Source organism: Corvus moneduloides, chromosome 12 (genome assembly GCF_009650955.1).
Source record: "Corvus moneduloides isolate bCorMon1 chromosome 12, bCorMon1.pri, whole genome shotgun sequence".
Taxonomy (NCBI): domain Eukaryota; kingdom Metazoa; phylum Chordata; class Aves; order Passeriformes; family Corvidae; genus Corvus; species Corvus moneduloides.
In genome coordinates, this window is record NC_045487.1 from 6,873,088 (window position 1) to 6,891,344 (window position 18,257).

General features: G+C 44.5%; 1 protein-coding gene across 2 annotated transcripts in view; it reads left to right on the forward strand.

Annotated features, from left to right (window-relative positions):
- RANBP10 (RAN binding protein 10) overlaps window positions 1-18,257 on the forward strand; it is a 69,677-nt gene that overhangs the window by 38,485 nt on the left and 12,935 nt on the right. For both annotated transcript variants that reach the window (XM_032122234.1, XM_032122235.1), the window contains exons 5-9: window positions 5,610-5,632; window positions 11,623-11,807; window positions 13,457-13,569; window positions 15,927-16,035; window positions 16,963-17,111. In XM_032122234.1, the coding sequence (XP_031978125.1) occupies window positions 5,610-5,632; window positions 11,623-11,807; window positions 13,457-13,569; window positions 15,927-16,035; window positions 16,963-17,111 (579 nt within the window). The remainder of the gene's footprint in view (window positions 1-5,609; window positions 5,633-11,622; window positions 11,808-13,456; window positions 13,570-15,926; window positions 16,036-16,962; window positions 17,112-18,257) is intronic.

Below are 18,257 nucleotides of genomic sequence, written 5' to 3' on the forward strand. Positions count from 1 at the left end.
CCAGTGGGAAGAAAGAGGAAAGGAAGGGAATTCAGCTACCATACTTAGAGAACAGCATTAGATATAAGCATTGCTGTCCCCTGGGTGTCCTCTTGAGCTCTTCAGATGTACAGTACAAGACATGAGCTGTCTGAGAAAAGGACAGGTAGAAGCCTCTCCTGAGCATTCACAGCTGGCTCCTGTGTGTACCAGCTTTTCTTTGAGCTGTAGTGGCATAATGGTTGTACTGAGAGAGGAGAGGTGGTGTGGTTAGAGGAGACAGGGAAGGAAGGGCAGAAGGGAGCAGCAGACCTCAGGCCTTGCCGGGTGACCCCACAATAGCTGCAGGAACATTTTACTGCCTTTTTACAAAAGCAGAATGAAAACCTCACCTGAGGAGGCTCTTGGTAAGGGCCATCAGTGTCTGTTTGTATCACTGATAAAGAAACACAGTGTCCAGGAGAAGTGCTTCCTGTGGAATGCTGAGGAGAGGAGCCCCTTGACCAGGGGTTACACAGCTCCTCGTGGGCACGGAGCAGAGAGATGTCGGGAGGGGGTGAGATAGGTGTCAGCAGAGGAACCAAGGCCAAGTGGAGGCAGGAGCAGTGATTTATTGGGAAGTCAGAATGCTTTCTTCCCTGATGGAAGCAACTCCTTGAAGGTCTTGAACTTCCATGATATTTAGTGCTAACTTGAGAATCTCATTTCTGTGTTGTGTGAACCCAGGGTTTACCAGGAAGTGGATGAATGTGTTTTTTCTTGGTGTTCCCTGACATAAAGCTGTGGAAGCCATGTATGTCTCCTCCTAGGAGATGAGGTAATTGTGTAATCCTACTGCAGATGCCAAGAATATTCATGAGGCTAATCAGCCCCTTTGTGAGGCCATTTAGCTTGAGAGCAGGGTTTCAGGGTTTGAATTTGTCTTTCTTTTAATGGAATTACTGTAGCTTTGTCTTTCCAATTCACCCTTCACCATTTAAGTCCTCTCCTTTTCATCAATTAATTAGACACCCCCCTTTTGTTTTCCTTGCAATTTCTTCTGTTGCTTAACTATTATCTTCCATTGTCTCCATACTTTTTCATTTAATCAGATCCATCAGGAGCACTGTATAAGAACTGTTTTCTTGGCCATCACAAATTCTGGATGTTCTGGTTGGAGCTAAGTCTTGAACTTTGTTTGGAGACGTCACATGAAAACTGTTTGACATCGTATGTAGTCTTAATTCTCTGTTCTGGAAAATGTCTTGAATGTCTTCTGGCTGCTGATGAAACACTTTTGACAAGTTCTGAGCAGAGTCCTGGCAGTAAAAAACATAATGAGATGTGGCTAGAAGGGTGATGAGAGTGAATTTGGAGAGAAAGAGGGAGAAATGTTGGGGCGCCAGCCATTAAGCAGAAAGTCTTGGACCAGGACATGAGGAGGAAGTGTGGCTGCTACAGGTCTCTGGGTTTAAGTGGATGAGTTTGCTCAGGGACTAATGTAGGAGTGTCTCAGATCTCAGACTTTGACAGCACACCAAGGTAAATGGAGCAACAGGGCTATAAAAAGAGCATTGAACCCTCTGAAGCCTTGGCATAGAAAACTTACCGTAGTTTGAGTTCTAGCGCAGGCTCTTGGAAAGACCAAGTTAACCTAAAAAGTAAAATATCCATTCTGCAGTCAGTTTAGAGACTAGGAGGAACATTGGGGGTAATGCAGAAATCTCTTGTCATAGAGAGACACAGATGTCAGTCCCAGGTTTAATAGGTTTGACCCCAAAGCTTCAAATGAAGTTTGCAGACGGCAAGAACATTGGGATGTTCAAAACAAGACTTCAGATGAATCAAATTTAAAATCATAGAATCCTGGAATGATTTGGGTTGGAGAGGACCTTAAAGATCATGTTGTTCCAACCCCTCTGCTGTGGGCAGGGACACCTTCCACTAGATCAGGTTGCACAGGGCTCCATCCACCCTGGTCTTGAACACTTCCAGGGATGGAGCAGCCACAGCTTCACTGGACAACCTGTGCCGGGGCCTCACCACCCTCATTCACTACCAAAATTAATAGAAAATACCAGACTTGGCTACAGCCTTGTTCTCTGTATGAGCAGTTTTACCCAAGTGGCCTGATTGGAGGATATCTGTTTCCAAGGGCATGTAGAACTGTGTGGGTTTGACAGTGCTTCTCCTCAGCAGCACATTGGAGAAGTATTCAAGTATTTTCCTGGGCTGCCATTTCCTAGTCTGCTCTTTAGGATGCCCACCCTGCTGAATGTGTTGTGTTTATTGCAATCCACCAGCACTGCTTAAGGATTCTCTGGATCACAGTTACCTAAACAGATGCTGGAGTACCCTGCTGTGCAGGCAGTGGAGTGCTGTGGCTGATCACCCAAATTCATGTTGTCTTATGCAAATTGAATTCTGAAAGTGGCCAGTCATGAGGCAGACAGGATGATTGTTGCTGGGTGGAGAGCAGAGATGGGCTGGAAGGTCCATGAACATGTTGTGTGCATGGGGTTGTGTGTAAGTGCACTTCAGTCATGGGAAGTGGAAGTCCTTTGATTGGTTGGCAGGTGAAGATGTCAATCACACTGTGCCCTAGCACTGAACGTTCATTTAATGTCTTTGTATCACTGCCTTGATGATCACATTAACATCATGGACTTAGGGGGGAGGCTCTTCACACGCTCGCTCTTGCTTCCTGACCTATGTGTCCAGTCCTTAAGTCTTTAAGAAGGTTGTGGTTTTAAGTTGGATCCAGGCTTTGGAGGGGCTGCAGAGAAAGCAAACAGTTTCACATTCAAGCTGTGATTATTTTGCTTTCTGCTGTTGGCTCTCCTGGATGCAGGTGTGTAGCAGGGCAGATGCAGAAACTCTTAAGCAGACGTGTCTGTGCAACAGATCAAGTGCTGTCTGCATAAAGCATTTTATTAGTCTGAGTTACATAACAGAAGGTGGAAAACATACATTTGTCTCATTGTAAAGTCAATGTAATAAGTTTATTTATAGACTCAGAATAATTTTCTCAGGGAGGGATCTCTGGAGGTCAAGCATCCAACGCCCTGCTGAAAGCAGGCCCAACTAGATCATGTTACTCAGAAATGCATCAAGTCTTTACTGTCTCCAAGAATGAAGATGACCTGGGGGCTTTTCTGGTCCTGATTCAGTGTTTGGCCACAATTCATACTGAATTTTTCTAATTAGAATTTTCCATGTTGCAGCTTGTCTCTGTTGTCTCCTGTCTCCTGCCACCGTGCATCTCTGAGAAAAGCCTTTTTTCTACCCTCCTATATGACAGTTGTAGGCAGCAATAAGTGTCTGCCCTAATGTTTTTAAGACTGAACAGAGTCTTTTCCCTTAGCCTGTCTTTGTCTTGCTGGCCTCTGGTGGACTCACTCCAGTCTCACTGTGTCCTGTGTTGGGGAGCCCAAAAGTGAACATCATAACCAAAGTGTAGGCTAACAAGTGTTGGAAAAGAAGGGAGAAATCCCATCCTTTAACCTACACTCTCACTAATACAACTCAGGATGTGGTTGATCTCCTTTGCCACAAGGACCTACCATTGGCTCCTGCTCTGCTTGTTGCCCAGCAGGACCCTGAATCTTTTCTGCAGATCTGCTTTCTCTCCAGTCAGTCTCATCCTGTCCTGTTTTCTGGGAGTATCACAACCTGGTGGCAGGGCTCTTCAGTTGCTTTTGTTGAGCTTTGGGAGGCTTGTGCTGCATCATTTCTCCAGCTGAAGCACTGTGCCCTCCAGCCTATTGTCCACTCTCCTGTTTGGTGACACCTGTGAGGCTGCTGGGAGCACACTTTGTCCCGTTGTCCAGATCATTAATGGAAGATATGAAACTGTTTTGGCCCTGCCATTGATCCCTGAGGGACAACTCTTGGACTTTGAGCTGCTGATCACAACTCTTCCATCCTGACAGTTCAGCCAATTTTCCACCCACCTTGTAGTACATTCAAAAACCATATGCTTGTCCAGGTGCTGGAAGCAGCTTCCAGCCACACAGCTACACAAGCCTGGCCACCTTTGGCTCTGCGAGGTGCTGGGGGCAGAGGAAGACTCCAGAAGGCTCAAGGAGATTGGCCTCATTCTGGCATAAGGGTAGGAACAAGTTTTCATCCACCTTTTCATCCAGCTGAGCAAAATAGTTGCAAAGTCAAAGAAAGGTTTGAGTGAGGAATAATATCTGGGCAAAGTGACAGGGTGAGAGAAATGCTTACTGAACGTTTTCCTCAACCACGTGTTCAGCATCACCTGCGTGCACAATCTTTGGCTGGGTTGTAGAGAGGGTGCTCGATAAACAAGGTCCAAACTGCCAGGATGTTCATTAAACCATATTGGTTATCTGCCAGGATGGTAATTTAACTTTATTGGCTGTTTCTTTAGTAAAATATTCAGGATTTCTTTCTGAGCATTTGATTTGGATCTGTGCTGTTTGGAATAGAAATTATTTGTTTCCTATGTTGAGTCCTAAAACTAGTTTAAATTACCATTTCAGACTGATCTGGTAACGTTACATTACAGCTCTGGGTTAAAATAGTCCTAAAATTAAAAACAGAGGGTGGTGTTCTCCTGCTTCTGCAGTGCCTTCCAGTGCCAGGCAGAAGGGAAGGAGGAGAGGTGGGACGTGTGTGAGAACTGGGTGTACTGGTGTGGGTACCAGCCGTCCTCTGGCTGGGGACAGAAAGCATACTTGGGAGCACACATGGGAAAAGACTGCAGCTTTCAGACTGACTCCTGGAATGTTAGCTGGAAGTATGGATTTAGCTCAGCCTGATGAGGTGATGGCAGCAGTGTCCCCTGTGCTATTGGTGAGGGTGACCCAAAGCCTGTGAGTAGAGCTGCTGTCTCTGGCTGATCTGTCTCACTGTGCTGCTGCCTGGCTGCACCCGTGGCCAGAGAGGGAGGAGAGGCACCGTCCTTTGGAGCAGTTACTGGCATCTAAATCAGATGCAGAGCTGTGCCTGGGGTAGCCTGGCTGTGGTGAGTGTTGTCTCTAGCCAGAACTCTGTTAGCCATCCCAGGCAATGGCTGCCTTGGCTTAAAAGCCTCTTTTCTGGTATGCCAAGTGTAAATAAAAAGCAAAACTGTACGCTTTTTTCCCATCTCTTCTATTTGGAACTGTAGCAGCTGAGTTGAGGATGAGGCTGTTCTTTGCACAGCATTTCTCAGGTGTTCCTGGCTGCAGCTTGGTCCTGTTGCAGGGCTGTTCCCCAGCTGTAATGCCAAGTGTTGAATGTTCATTCCTGTCTCTGGCTGATAAGAAGAACCAGTTACAGCCTAAACCAAAACAATTTTATACTAAAACTCTGTTTCTAACACCAAAGTGAGTCTTGAAAACTAACTGCTTCCTAGTAACAGGGGGAGAAGCAAAGGAAAGAGGAGCTGCTTTTAGAAAACCAGATTTTTGTGAGAGATGTTGAAAACATTTAGGCTTTTTCCTGAACCTTTCTCCAGATGCAAACCTTGCAGAGGAGGGGAATGGGGAGGGAAGTTACTTCTAAATACTTAAGGTGGTGAAATGCAGGGTCAGAGCTGGGATTTATTGGAATGCAGTAATGTTTTGTAGCATGTTAAGGATGTAGTCAAGCAGGGAAAAAAATCCTTTGTCTTTTTAATTCTAATATTTTTCCCCCCACAGGTATAGCCTTTACAGACCTCCCTGTAAGTACACCTATTTTCAGTATTTTAACTAAGGATGCAAACAGAAGGGAGGGGGAAGAGTGTGGGGGTGTGATTTTTTTTTTCTGTTTGATGGCCTGTTAAAAAAACATATGATAACACACATTACTGAATGATGTGGATGCTCCTTTTTCTGAAACGTCATAATCCTGTGACTGGGTTTGTGGGCTACTCACATACCTCTTCTCATCTCTCACCACCTCTAAGAATATGTTGCTCCTTCTCCTGGAATTAAAGCAAGGATGCAAACTTCATTACAGGTCATTGTCTTCCAAATGCAGCTTCGACTCTGAGGAGGACGACACGTGCATAGTTACACTGATGTCCAGTCAGGTCTCACAAAAGCACAGGGGGTCATGCACAAGAAAATGTTCCCTCTTTTCTAGACCCAAGTGTTCCTGGACAAGGAGGATGTGTTTAGTGAAAAAAGGTAAAACCAAGTCAGGCATACACCAACACATCCACTGCATCCATCTCTCATACACAGGACTTCTTGTCCCTAAGGTTGCACTCCTGTCTTTGTTCTTAATAACCCCAAATGAACTTCCTCTGAGAAATTTCTTAGTTTTGATAACTTTTTTAGGCCTCCAAAGTCATCCATTTTCTTGGCTGACTTTCCTGCCTGTTGTGTGGAGGAAAGGTTCCTTTGCTTTGTTCTGTACTTCCTGCCAAAAAAATTTATCTTGTTCCTCTAATTTTTGTATTGTGAGAAATGGTGGCTAGCACTCCCTGTTCACCTTCCCAATGGAATTTAGGGCTTTACAGATCTCTCCCATATCCCAACTACAGCCTGCACTTAAATTGCAGTTATTTGATTGGCCTTTTCACATCAGCTGTCAATACAGGGTTGGGCTTTTTTAGTCCTAGGGTCTTTGAACTTGGTAACATTGCAGTGTGTTCTAAACCAGAAACTCTTTATGTGGGTTGTTTCACAGCAGTTCATTCACTTGGTCCAAGTACAGTTTATTAAAGTACAAGAACATTTTGCCTGTCCATGAAGATTAACCTTTTGGAGTGAGGTCTTGTGACAACCTTGCATCCCCAGCAAGAAAATGCTTCTGTGATGTGCCCCTTAGTTTTTGGTGCTGTTTGTTTTCCCTCTGGATATAGATTGCATTAGTAGTCACAGGTTTACCATATTCCTCCTAATTTTTTCACCACTTTGTCTTCTGATTTGGCTAGACTGCTTCTCCTTCTGCAACAGGAGCAGTCTCCATGTTGAGATAGATAGAGAATTGGTATTTAGGCAGCTGTCCAGCACATGTAGCACTGCTTTGTCATTTACAGCTCAAGTGTTGCCGTGGAGCTTCACAGGACAGATTTGGCAGGTTGAAATTCCCTGTCCTGCTTAACTTAACTTGCATCCTGTTGATGCTGGAGTGCACAGTGAGCTGACGTAGACATTTAATGTTCATGTGTAAGCTGTTCACCTCTGTGCTGAGTCTCTGCTAGGCACAGGGGATGAGCAGCTGGGCAAGCAGAGCAGAAAGGAGGGTGTTCGCTGCAGTGAGGTCTTGGAGTGCTGCTGAGATTGAACTCAAAACTCTCCTGAGCCCCTGGCATCTCCTTGTCCTGCTGTTTCTTGATCTGGTTGGATCATCCTCACAGGATCTCAGGCTTGTTTGTCTGTATGTCTTGTGCAGAAGAGATGTTTGAGTGTGAAACTGGGAGAAGATCTGGCCAGGGTAGGTTTTGGCAGATTCCTTATGGTGAAGTCTCCAGTGGTTAAATGGTGTGTAAATGGTCTCTGTGCCTTTTACCAGCCAGTTTGCTGAACTGTTTTCTGGGGAAAGCCCCTTCTGGCTTTTACAGCAGCAGCTAATCCATGACACTCTTTCTGGGCCAGGAAGGAGAACAGCTGATGCCCTGTAGGCCTCCTACTATTGAGAATTATCCTTCAAGAGGTAATTCCTCTTTAAAAAGAGGAGAGAAGCTTGACTGCGTCTTTTCTCCCCTTAACCATGGATGTGAGCAAGGATGGGAGACTTCTGCCTCCGTGTGGATCTAGGACACTCTTCTGCATATGCTAAATCACTCTGCTGCTCTGCTGGCAGCTTCATCCTAAGGATGCCTGCACCTGACTTCAGCATTCTATTTTCCAATATCCTTCCCTTGGATTACTGCTTTCTTCCTTCACCCTTGCAGATACCAATGTATTCCATGTGCTCTTTTTGCTCCCTTGGTCCATGGATTATTGGTTGCTTCAAGCAGTTGAGGTTTCCTAAAGAAGGGGATGCCAAACCCAAGATAGACTTTGGTTTAAATATGAAGAATATTGTCAGAGATTGTAGAAGTCTTGAGGCAGTAGAGAATACGAAGTTGGCCACTTGTAGGTCATGTTTTTCATTTATTATAGTTCTCTGATCCAGGCTCAAACACAATATCCAGTCATTATAAGGTAAAGAAGAGAAAATATCCATTATAGGAAAGAGATGGAATGTAATCTGTGGTTTTTACCTGCTAAAACTGCAGTTCTAACAGTTTAACTGCAAACAGGAGTGGGAACAGCAAACTTACCTGAGTGACCCTTGAAGTGCTCTGGTTTGAGCAGCTCCACATGGATTTTTTGGCTCTGACCCATTCCTCATTACTCACCCTTCCAGGAGGGCTTTAAGGGAGAGCTTTTCCTTCTGTTACAGCCTAAGGGGTGTTGAAGCTGACTGGTAACATACATCTGTGAGAAGCTTGGCCAGTAAGCCCCATTACTTCCACGCTTTTTAAGATGAAATCTTAGGGTTGTCTCACGGCTCATCAGTGAGATTACACAAGGAATTAAATTGACCCTTCAAAATATTGCTAGGTGGGAAATAATTTCCTTGCTTGTTCCAAAATTCCCCTTTCAGAGGCAAATGGGGAAGACAATATTTTGCAAAATTCACAATATTAGGAAGTTGAAATGGGTACTTTAATTTGAAAATCAGAGACACACATGTTGAAACATACTTGCTTTGGCTTATTTCAGTTTCCAATAAAGGGTGTTTTCATTTGTACAAAAATACTGTGATAGGAAAAAACCACATTTTGGCTTAGCACAGGCTGAAGTTAAAACCAGAATAACTGCTGGAAATATGAGTGAATTCCCACAGAGGGAGTTTCCTTTTTTTTTTTTTTTTTTTTTTTTTGCCAATTTAAGTCAGTGCTCAGGCCTAACTGTTATTTACACAAGCCTGGATCAGGTCTATCCTGCCTGGAGGTTTGAAGGAACAATAGGAGATGAAAAAAAACCAGAAGAGCCCAGGGTGGGATTGTAGGAGTGCAAAGGCACAAGGGGCTTAAAAAACAGGTCAAGATGAACAAGGGGGTTGTGAGCAACTGGCCACGAACATCAGGGCAAGAGGTGGGCCAAATGTCATGGGGAAGGTATTCCTGAAGAACTTGGAAGGAAAAGCATCTCCTGGGTCAGTGGGTTCTGGGATCTGCATCTGGCAGGGTGCTGGAGATACGTGTAGTTCCCAACAGCTGCTAACCAGAGAGAACACATCCACATGTCAAAAATGGAATTTTAACTCAGAGATTATTTCAGAGACATAGAGGGTAGGCAGTTTCTGCTCAAAGATGAACTTAGCCAAAAGTGATTGAAAAATACATGACATCCTTTAAACTGGGGGGGCGGGGGGGGGGAATGCTTCCAACTTCCAAGTATTTTGGGTGTCTTATTCCAGGCTTTGGAAGCCCTTAGGTTTAAGATACCAAGAAGATAATAAAAAGTCTGAAGTCTGGACTGTGGAAAATGTCTGATCCCTCATTAGAGATATGTCCTTGTCAGCCAGTTTTGAAAGAATGGAGGCATTTTCCTCTGGCTCTTCCCTTATCATGCTGTATTTACTTTGCACATCTCTAACCTAGAGAGTTCCTTGGTGTGGGAACACGAAAGGAGGAGGTGTGGTGAGTCAGCAGCGATGCAGTCATTCTGATCTCTGTTTTCAATTTACAGCCTGTATTTATGGGTTCATTTCTTTCCTTTGTTTTTTCAGGTTTGATAATTTCAGAGGTAGAGGAGGTTGGTCAGGATCTTACCCAGTTCAGTTTTGAAAACTTTTCTGAGCACAGAGATGCTGCAGTTCCTCTTGGAACCTGTTCCAGGCCTAAATAATCCTCATCAGGAAAGATTTCTTCCTTATTTCCCATCAAGTATTCCTGGCTGCAGCTCATGCTATTGCCCATTCACTGAACACCTTTGAGAAGAATCTGTCTCCATCTATTTTATCACCTCCCCCTTGGGAGTGGAACACTTGCAGTTAGATTTTCCTTTTTGCCTCCCTTCCCCAAGCTAACGCCCTCAGCCTCTCCACGTATGCCATGCACTCCAGCCCTCTGACCATCTTAGCAGAACTCCACTGGATCCTGTTTGGGAGTGTCCGTCTTGTCCTGGGGATGTGGATGAGGAAGCAGGGAGCTGACTATGTCCTGCAGGTGAAGCCACCCCAGTGGAAACAGAGGAGCCATCACTTCCTGCTGCCTGCTGGCTCCCCTTTTGCCACTGACCAGGATTAGGCTGAGCTCTACCTCATAACAAGGATTTTACCTTTAGTAAAAGCAAAATCCACAACTACAGTAGGTCTCAAAGGGTCATCAATGACATTGCCCATGTTTCAGGTCTCTGCCACAGTGAAGAATAATTTGAAGAAATTTTCCAGATAATTGTAGGAAAGCCCATGTCTGTTGCTATAGAGGAGGAGATAGTCATCCTAGGTTTCTGACTGGACTTAAGGAGAGAGGTCTGCCCCTCTGCTGTTCTAATATCTGATATGGGCTCAGCCCTGAGCCAGGCATCACAGCCAGGCACATTCCAGACTTCAGTTCCATACACGTGTCCCTGTGCCTTGCCCAGTGTCCAGTTTCTGGCTGGATCAGTCTCCACTGTTTTAGAGCAAAGTGGAAAAAACCCAACACCAAACAGTTCCTGAGTGGTATGAGAGAGATTCCTTCCCCCACCCTGCAGGCTCTCAGCACATGCTGTGAAGCAGAGAATGAGTGAAGTTTGTGTCTGTTTTGCAAACATAAAAGTAATTTGTGCTGCACAGAAGTAACGTGACAGTGAGTGAAACACGCTCTTGAAAAATGTGATCGGAGTGATGAGAACCAGGCACCCCTGTGCCTTTTCTGATGCTGTTTCTCTTTTCCCAGCATTTAAGTGGGCTCAGGGATTCAGTTTGTATCCATAACCTTATTCTTAAAATAGCATGAGTTCAGAGAACTTCTAATAGACTTTGAACACCTATTTTCAATTGCATCATCCTTAGAAGCTGAATTATTGGCTGAATTTTAGAGGCATTTTCGTGGTAATCTTTTTATTTTCCCTGTGTTCTGGTGATGGGTCAAAGCTTCCATTTGGATCCATAGACTTATTCTTAAAATGAAATTCATCTATCAGTAGTGTAATTTCTTGTGTGGATGTCTTGGGATCATCAAAGACCTAACCTCAGAGCTCCACCACTGTCTGTTCCCTTTTCATCAGAGATGTAGAAGACTTAGGTAATGATTTCCAAGGAATAAAATAGTTCAGTTGAAACAGGAGGGAGTACATAGATCCATTGATTGAGACCACGCACCTTTCAATAATAATTATTATTATTATTATTGTTATTATTTTTATCGCTATTACTATTATTGTTGTTATTATTGCCATTATTATTGCTGTTGTTGTTACTGTGTTATCTGCTGCCTCTTGAAGCTTGGTAAAAAATTCAGAAAACTAATCCAGAAGTGACCATCCACAGACAGCAGTCATGGCCTCGATCCTAGGCTGCTAGGGGATTGAACCCATTGTTCTGGTTTGATGCCATAACTTTTCATAAATGCACAATAAGTCACAGGATTCCTTGAGAAGTACCCAAAGGGCTGGTGCCTCTTCCAATTCCAGTATATTTACTTCAGTTTAAAGAGCAGCTCTTCGGTTTGACCAAACCGTGTAACTGGAACTAGGAGGAGAAAGCTGTGTTTAATACAGGTTTGTTTTTCTTCCTTCCCAGTCAAACCTCTACCCTACAGTGGGTCTCCAGACGCCAGGAGAGATCGTGGATGCCAACTTTGGGCAGCAGCCCTTTGTGTTTGACATTGAGGACTACATGAGGGAGTGGAGGGCGAAGATCCAGAGCACCATTAAGCGGTTTCCCATAGGAGACAGGCTGGGAGAGTGGCAAGCCATGCTGCAGAAGTAAGTCACTGCCTTGGTGTTCAGCTTCTTCCATTTTGGTAGGCATTAAATACTTCTTAAATGCTAATTGATGCTGTCTTATGGCCAAAAATGCCACTCAGTGCATTTTGCTCAAATTGTTTTACCCTTTGTTTTGTTGTTTAAGAGTCTTTCCTGGGTAGATTGCTGCTGTTTCAAATGTAAAAGATATGGGAGAAGTTTTCAGCCAAAGATTGCCTGAAAGCTTGTAGGAATGGAAGAACACACATTTTGAGGTGATGCACTGGGGGAAGGGAGAAGATAAGAAGTCTTAACCTAGGAGAACAGCCAGTATGTAAGTCAGCTGAATTCAGAAATGAAAGAGCAAGAAATAGCCTAAACCAAAGGCTTCCAAGCCTAACTGAAGGCACAATTATGACATTTTATAAATTTATGAATATTGAAAGCACTTCCCATTGCAAAAGAGGATTGAGTGAAACTTGATGAGAACAGTTGGCAGGAGTTGTCAGAGGTCAGGAGTGTTACTGATGCTGCCTGCTTCCAAACTCCTTCCAAAATGGGACTAAATTAGAGAGCCAGGACCTCCCCTAACAAGAGCTGTTGATTCTGCTGCAATGGGACAAATTTATCCGTGTATTTGTTCCTTGTGTTCTCCAGAATTTTTTCTTATGTGCACAGTGGAGTTGTCTGGGTCACCACTCTGGAGTTCCTCCCGTAGAGCTCTTGGGCAGAAGCACTTGTATTTAACACAACTTCTAAAAATGACACACCTGCTTGCAGTGTTATGCCTAAAAATGATTGCTGCCTCATAAAATACTCGTTTCTTTTACTGAAAGTAGCCAAGTTGGGTGTGGGCTCTGAGCTGTGACTCGATCAGATCAATGCCAGCTTCATCATGAGAAGCCCCTTTTGAGATTCATCATGAGAAGCTTTGAAATCCTTTGCTGGCTTTTTAGATTTTGTTAAAATGCAGTAAGCATTAACATTGAGTTACTATGTCCTGGGAAGGCACAAGTGCATTAGAAATGGTCTGTTCAGGAAGACTTTTTTGTTGTGTTTGTTTTCTGACAGTGATACTCCTCCTTCCCCCAAGATTTTTTGAAAATGCAACTTCAAAGTATGTTAATGTTTTTAAAATCAGTGCTGACAGTCACCAGATTAAAATATCTGTGAATGTCCAGAATTCATAAGGAGGTTGAACTACTAAAGATATAATTGCAGGCAAATAAGCAATGGAAGAAATTCAGGACCAGAATATTTTCTTCTTTTTTACATGTACTTGAAAGCCATGAACCTCTCTGAAGTTCAGATTTATGTCTATAGAGGGTGTCACAGGCAGTAACACAGTACTGAGTCCTTACAAGTGACCCTTGGACAGCAGTCATTAAATAAATAAATACTGTACATACATTGAGATTCTTAATATTTTAATTTTTTCTTCCACTCTGTAAAGTGAATTTAGAGCTTCCCTCCTGTTTGCAGAGGATCAGGTGCCTGTCTTGTAAATATACACAGTTTGGACCCAGAAACAGAACCTTGGTTATGTCCTAAGCAAGCTGAGTTTGTCACTGAAATTGCAACTTCTGTTGTGTTGATTTCTTTTTTTCTCCAGTGTGATGACTCTGTTTCACCAGAGCCTCATCATCTCTTTGTATTTTCTTTTTTTCTAGTATGGTTTCGTCATATTTGGTTCACCATGGGTACTGTTCAACAGCAACTGCCTTTGCCAGAGTCACAGACACCACAATCCAGGAAGAACAGACCTCAATAAAGAATAGACAAAGTAAGGCTCTCGAGTAGTCATTCCTCAAGTGTGTTCCCCTTGGGACTCTGCAGAGGAGTGAATGCTGTGGAAGTTACTCCATGAGAGTACAAAGCTGTCCACAGCACACTGCTGACCATGGAGTAGGGCTTGGGAACCTCTGCTAGGAGCACCTTTCCCATCATCACTGCACCCTCTCCACACTCTGCCATCTTTGCCTGGAGAAATGCCCTATTCTTTCCTGTCCCTGTCTGCTCTGCTTGGCCTTTACCTAGCTGAGATCACTGTGCCCCAGAGATGCCTTTGGGTTTGAGTTCTTCACTGCAGGCTGTTGCAGCAGGGGCAGTTCCATTAGCCTGGGCACAGGGACTCAGACACATCCATTTAGTTTCATTGCAGCTCCCAGAGTTAAGGACTCTTCCAGTCCCTCTGCACGTTGTGATTTCAGGTAATGTGTACGTGCTGAGGGGTTTTCAAATTCACAGCCAACGTGTTCAGCTCACACTGAGTGAAGAAGTGGTGTTCTGTGTCTGTTTTGGTTGCTGCTGTTTGCTCCCAAGTGGCTCATCTCTCAGTTGGTAGGGCTGTCAGCACTTTTGGTCCTGCAGAATAAGGCTTGCAGCTTTCTCCTGCTGTACCTGTTTTTTTAAGCTTTTCTATTCACTGGCTCAGCGTGCAGAGTGGCAGAACATTGGTGTGTTTTCTGCATTCTCCTGGCTGTTGAATACAGGCCACATCCCTGTACATTTCCCTTCCCTTTGTGAACTGTTTCTCACATGACTGTTACGTATCAGAGCATTGTGCCCCTTTGTGGCTCGCTCTCCATACATTGCATGTGCTTAGCCAGCATTCGGGTTCATGTGGGGACTCTGCTTTTAAATAACTTGCAGTTGCTGCCTGTTAGTGCTGATGGGCTTTGTGCTTTCCAGGTCATGCATTATGCAACCCTGACCCCAGCCAGTGTTCCCAGTGGTGTGGGTTTAAGTGGCAGAGCCTCACGGGAGGCACGCGAGACGGTGCGGGCTCATTTGTCTGAGGACAGGTGACAAGGCAGATGGAGGGAAGGAATACAGAGCCCTGAAGCTGGGGCTTGAATAAAAGGTGTGAGGAAAACACAGATGGGAAAACAAAAAGAGGGGGAAATATAAAAGGGAATGACATCTGTGAGAGTTGCCAAACAATGCAAAGCAGAGCTGTCAAAAGCAGCAAGACGAGAAAATGGACATGCAAGAGAGTGAAATGAGAGCTCTGTGTTGGTGTGAGAGCCATGGCTTTGGTTCCAGATTTCAACTACGATAACAACCAGATAGACACTGAGAAGTGGGAGACAAGTCAAGTCATTGCAGTTTGTTACTGGGATTGTTAATGAAGATTACCAGGCTGGGCTTCCAACTGCTCCAACGCTTTGTGAAAGCCACAGCCTGTTGTTACCAGAGGCTCTGCTTGCAAAGCACCTCACAGGCCCTTCCAAACCTTCCCTCTGCTATTTGTAAGGAGTGCTGGAAAAACAATGCAGTTTTAAGTACATTTAATTTTTATCTGTAAGTACACTTAGAAAAAAAAAATGTGAGTCACTGTAGATCAGCAGCATCTCTGAGCATCTCGAGTCTTGCACTCGTGTCTTCTGACCCACTGAAGGAACATGCATGGGACATGAACACCCAGCATGATAAGTGTCTTCTGCCTTTTATCTTTGCACCTCCTAGAAGTGCACAACTCATTGAGCTGTTTCTAGCTTAGTCAACAGCTAGTTCTCAGAGCTAGTTTGGCTCATTGTAGCATTACTTCTCTGGGAATATACTGACATCGACTTGAGGAACACAGTTTTGTTGATACAATTACTTTTGCTTAGAGGTAGGAATATTGGGGAAGCAGTACTGTGCTATGGTTTAAGCCCACAAACCCTCTGAGAATACTCCGTTTATCTCGTGCTCAACTGTACATACACTTCCAAGCACGAACCAGCCAGACAATGCAGTATGAAGGTGACCTAGGGACTTGCCCTCTGAAATTGTCACTTCCCCAGCAGCCTCCTTGTTTCCATCCAGCTGGCGTATCCTGCTTTCGTTTCCATTGCTGCAGAGCTCTGTGACTAAAGGAGTAAAGTCTCAGAGCACCCCATCCCAACCCCATCCCAACTCACCCACTCCATCCTTCAGATCCTTCTGCTCTTGATGGTTTTTTGCTACTAACAGATCCTTCCTCATTTTCACAGAGTTTTCCTCACCCTAATCCATAATAAACCAAATGTGGTCTCCAGTTCTCCCAAGCCTTTGTGCAAGGTGGTAGTGGGGAGCTGGGTGGAATGTATGAGACAGCTCTTCTGGCTTTTCCTGTGGGCTGATCCTGTGTATCACTAGGTCTCCTTTTGCTTTCAGGAATACAGAAGCTAGTATTAGCAGGCAGAGTGGGAGAGGCTATAGAAGCCACCCAGCAGCTCTATCCTGGCCTCCTAGAACATAACCCCAACCTGCTCTTCATGTTAAAGTAAGTATGAAAAGCTTTATGCTCCCTAATGCTGAAATGTGTATATGAAGGAAGAAGAGCCTGTCCAGACATCCAGTCTGGCTGCACACCTTGCTCTGAATTTAAACTGTTTGGGATCCCTTTGGGAGCCCTTTGCACAGTGCTTGTAGCAACGTAGAGCAGCTTTTGTTGCTGCTCAGACCCAGTATGGCTTTGCCTCATGATGTCAGGCATAGGTGGGTGAATTTTAGTTCTACTGACTGCCAGAAATTCCTTCAGTGGAGTTTCTTTACTGGTCTTGTGGAGATCTTGCAGCGCTGGAGCAGTGGCAGTCACTGTGAAGGTTCCTAGAAAGCCAGATGAATGGAAAAGGCTCTCTGGGGTAGAGACTAAAGGAAAAAGTGTCCCAGTTCTCCCAGCTGTACAGAGTGGCTCTTCCCAGACTTCTGAGACATATGAGGACAATTTCCAGTAAAGCTAAATGAGGAGCTGTCCTCACTGTCACTTGGATATTGCATTTTTTACTCTTCCTTCTCTATTTTCCATTAGGCACCAGTATTTTTAGGTTGATGGAGTAGTGAAGGAGTAATGGTGTTTGACAGATTTAGTATCTTCTCCCTGAAAAAAACCCTCCACAATTTAATTCTGGAGTACCTGCAGAGGAGCTGGAGCTGAAAGCTGTAAAGGAACAGTTTTTTCTTAGCACAGTGGAATTAAACTTGCTTTTTTGGGAATGTCTCAACATCCGTTAGCATCAGAGGTGAAGTTTCTGAGCTCCTTCCTCTATAGCATCATCAGAGCACTCACAATACAAAGGCATCAGAAGTCTGAAATGTTTCTTTGAAAGCTTCTAGCACTTCCCCCCCCACTCAGGAGCTGAGGCAGGCTCAGTGCAGAGCATCCTGGCTGTCACGCACCCTTTGTCCCTCTCGCCTCCCATGAAACCAGGTGCCGGCAGTTCGTGGAGATGGTGAATGGCACGGACAGTGAAGTGCGTTGTTTCAGTGCCCGCAGCCCCAGATCCCAGGACAGCTACCCCGGCTCCCCCAGCTTAAGTCCTAGACATGGATCAAGCAACTCACACGTTCACAGTACTGGTAAGTGTGTCCTGTGTCTCCAGGTGAGGAGAGCAGATGTCAAAGGTGGACTTGGTTCTGTATGACATTACCTGCTGCTTTCCATGTGTTATTCTCTGAAATGCTCCTTTCCTTCCCCAGCTGAGGGGATATTCTTTTACTGTGAGTGTCTCTACCCTGTCACAGAATTGGTTTTGCATTAGTTATTTTCCACAATTGTCTGCAGAGCAGGTTTATTTCAGAATAAAAAAGCTTTTGAAGGCAGTCTTCTCCTGCAGCCACCTGTCACTCAGGGTTTCACTGATGGAGTGCTGAGAGGAGGTCTAGAAAGCAAAGCCTGTTTTCTGTACCTTGGAGTCTGCAAAATAATTGCTTTTCAGAAAGAACTGAGCAGAAGCTGCATTGCCAATGGAGCAAAAGGTCAGGGGGATGCATTGCATAAAAGCTTCTCCCTACCCCATGGACTTTACCTTGCAAGCTCTAAACATGTGAGAAGGGAACAGTTCTGTTCCAGTAAAACCCATCTCTGGAGCATCAACTCTGGAGTTTGGGAAATTAAACTTTAGAATTTGAAGTGGAAAGAACAGGATAAATGAGGACACCTAAGATAGCCTCCCTAGGTAATTACTGACTGCAGCTTTGGATCTGGAGTGAGCCAGGAAAAATGACCTGCAGAGCCCTTGGAAGCAGGCTGAGCTGCTTCACTGAGCTGTGAGCTGCTCACAGCCATCTGAGTGTGTTTTGGGTTGGTATTCCCACTGCTGCATGTGACAAACGGTGGACAGGCAAATATTTAAGGAAAAGGAAGACGATTATTTGAATACTTCCAAGCTGTCACTCACCTTTCCAAGCCAGTATCTTTGTTTTCTTGTGCTGTGTTGTGAGAAGCCCTGGGTGTGTTTCTTTGGCTAGATAGTCAGAACAATCTCATCAGTCCATAAAAGCTCTTGGTAATACCCATGTCTACATCTGCAACTGCCATGCAAGGCAGCATTTATATATATTTGTCTCTACACACGGACATCACCTTCCACAGTTCTCTGTCAGACCTTGTACTTTTGAAAGAGTGGTAATTTCACCCGAACATATTTTAGAGATGAAGCAGAACTGTTGTGAACAGTCTATTCTGTCTTTGTCATTAAAATGCACAAAACAGCCCATTTGAAT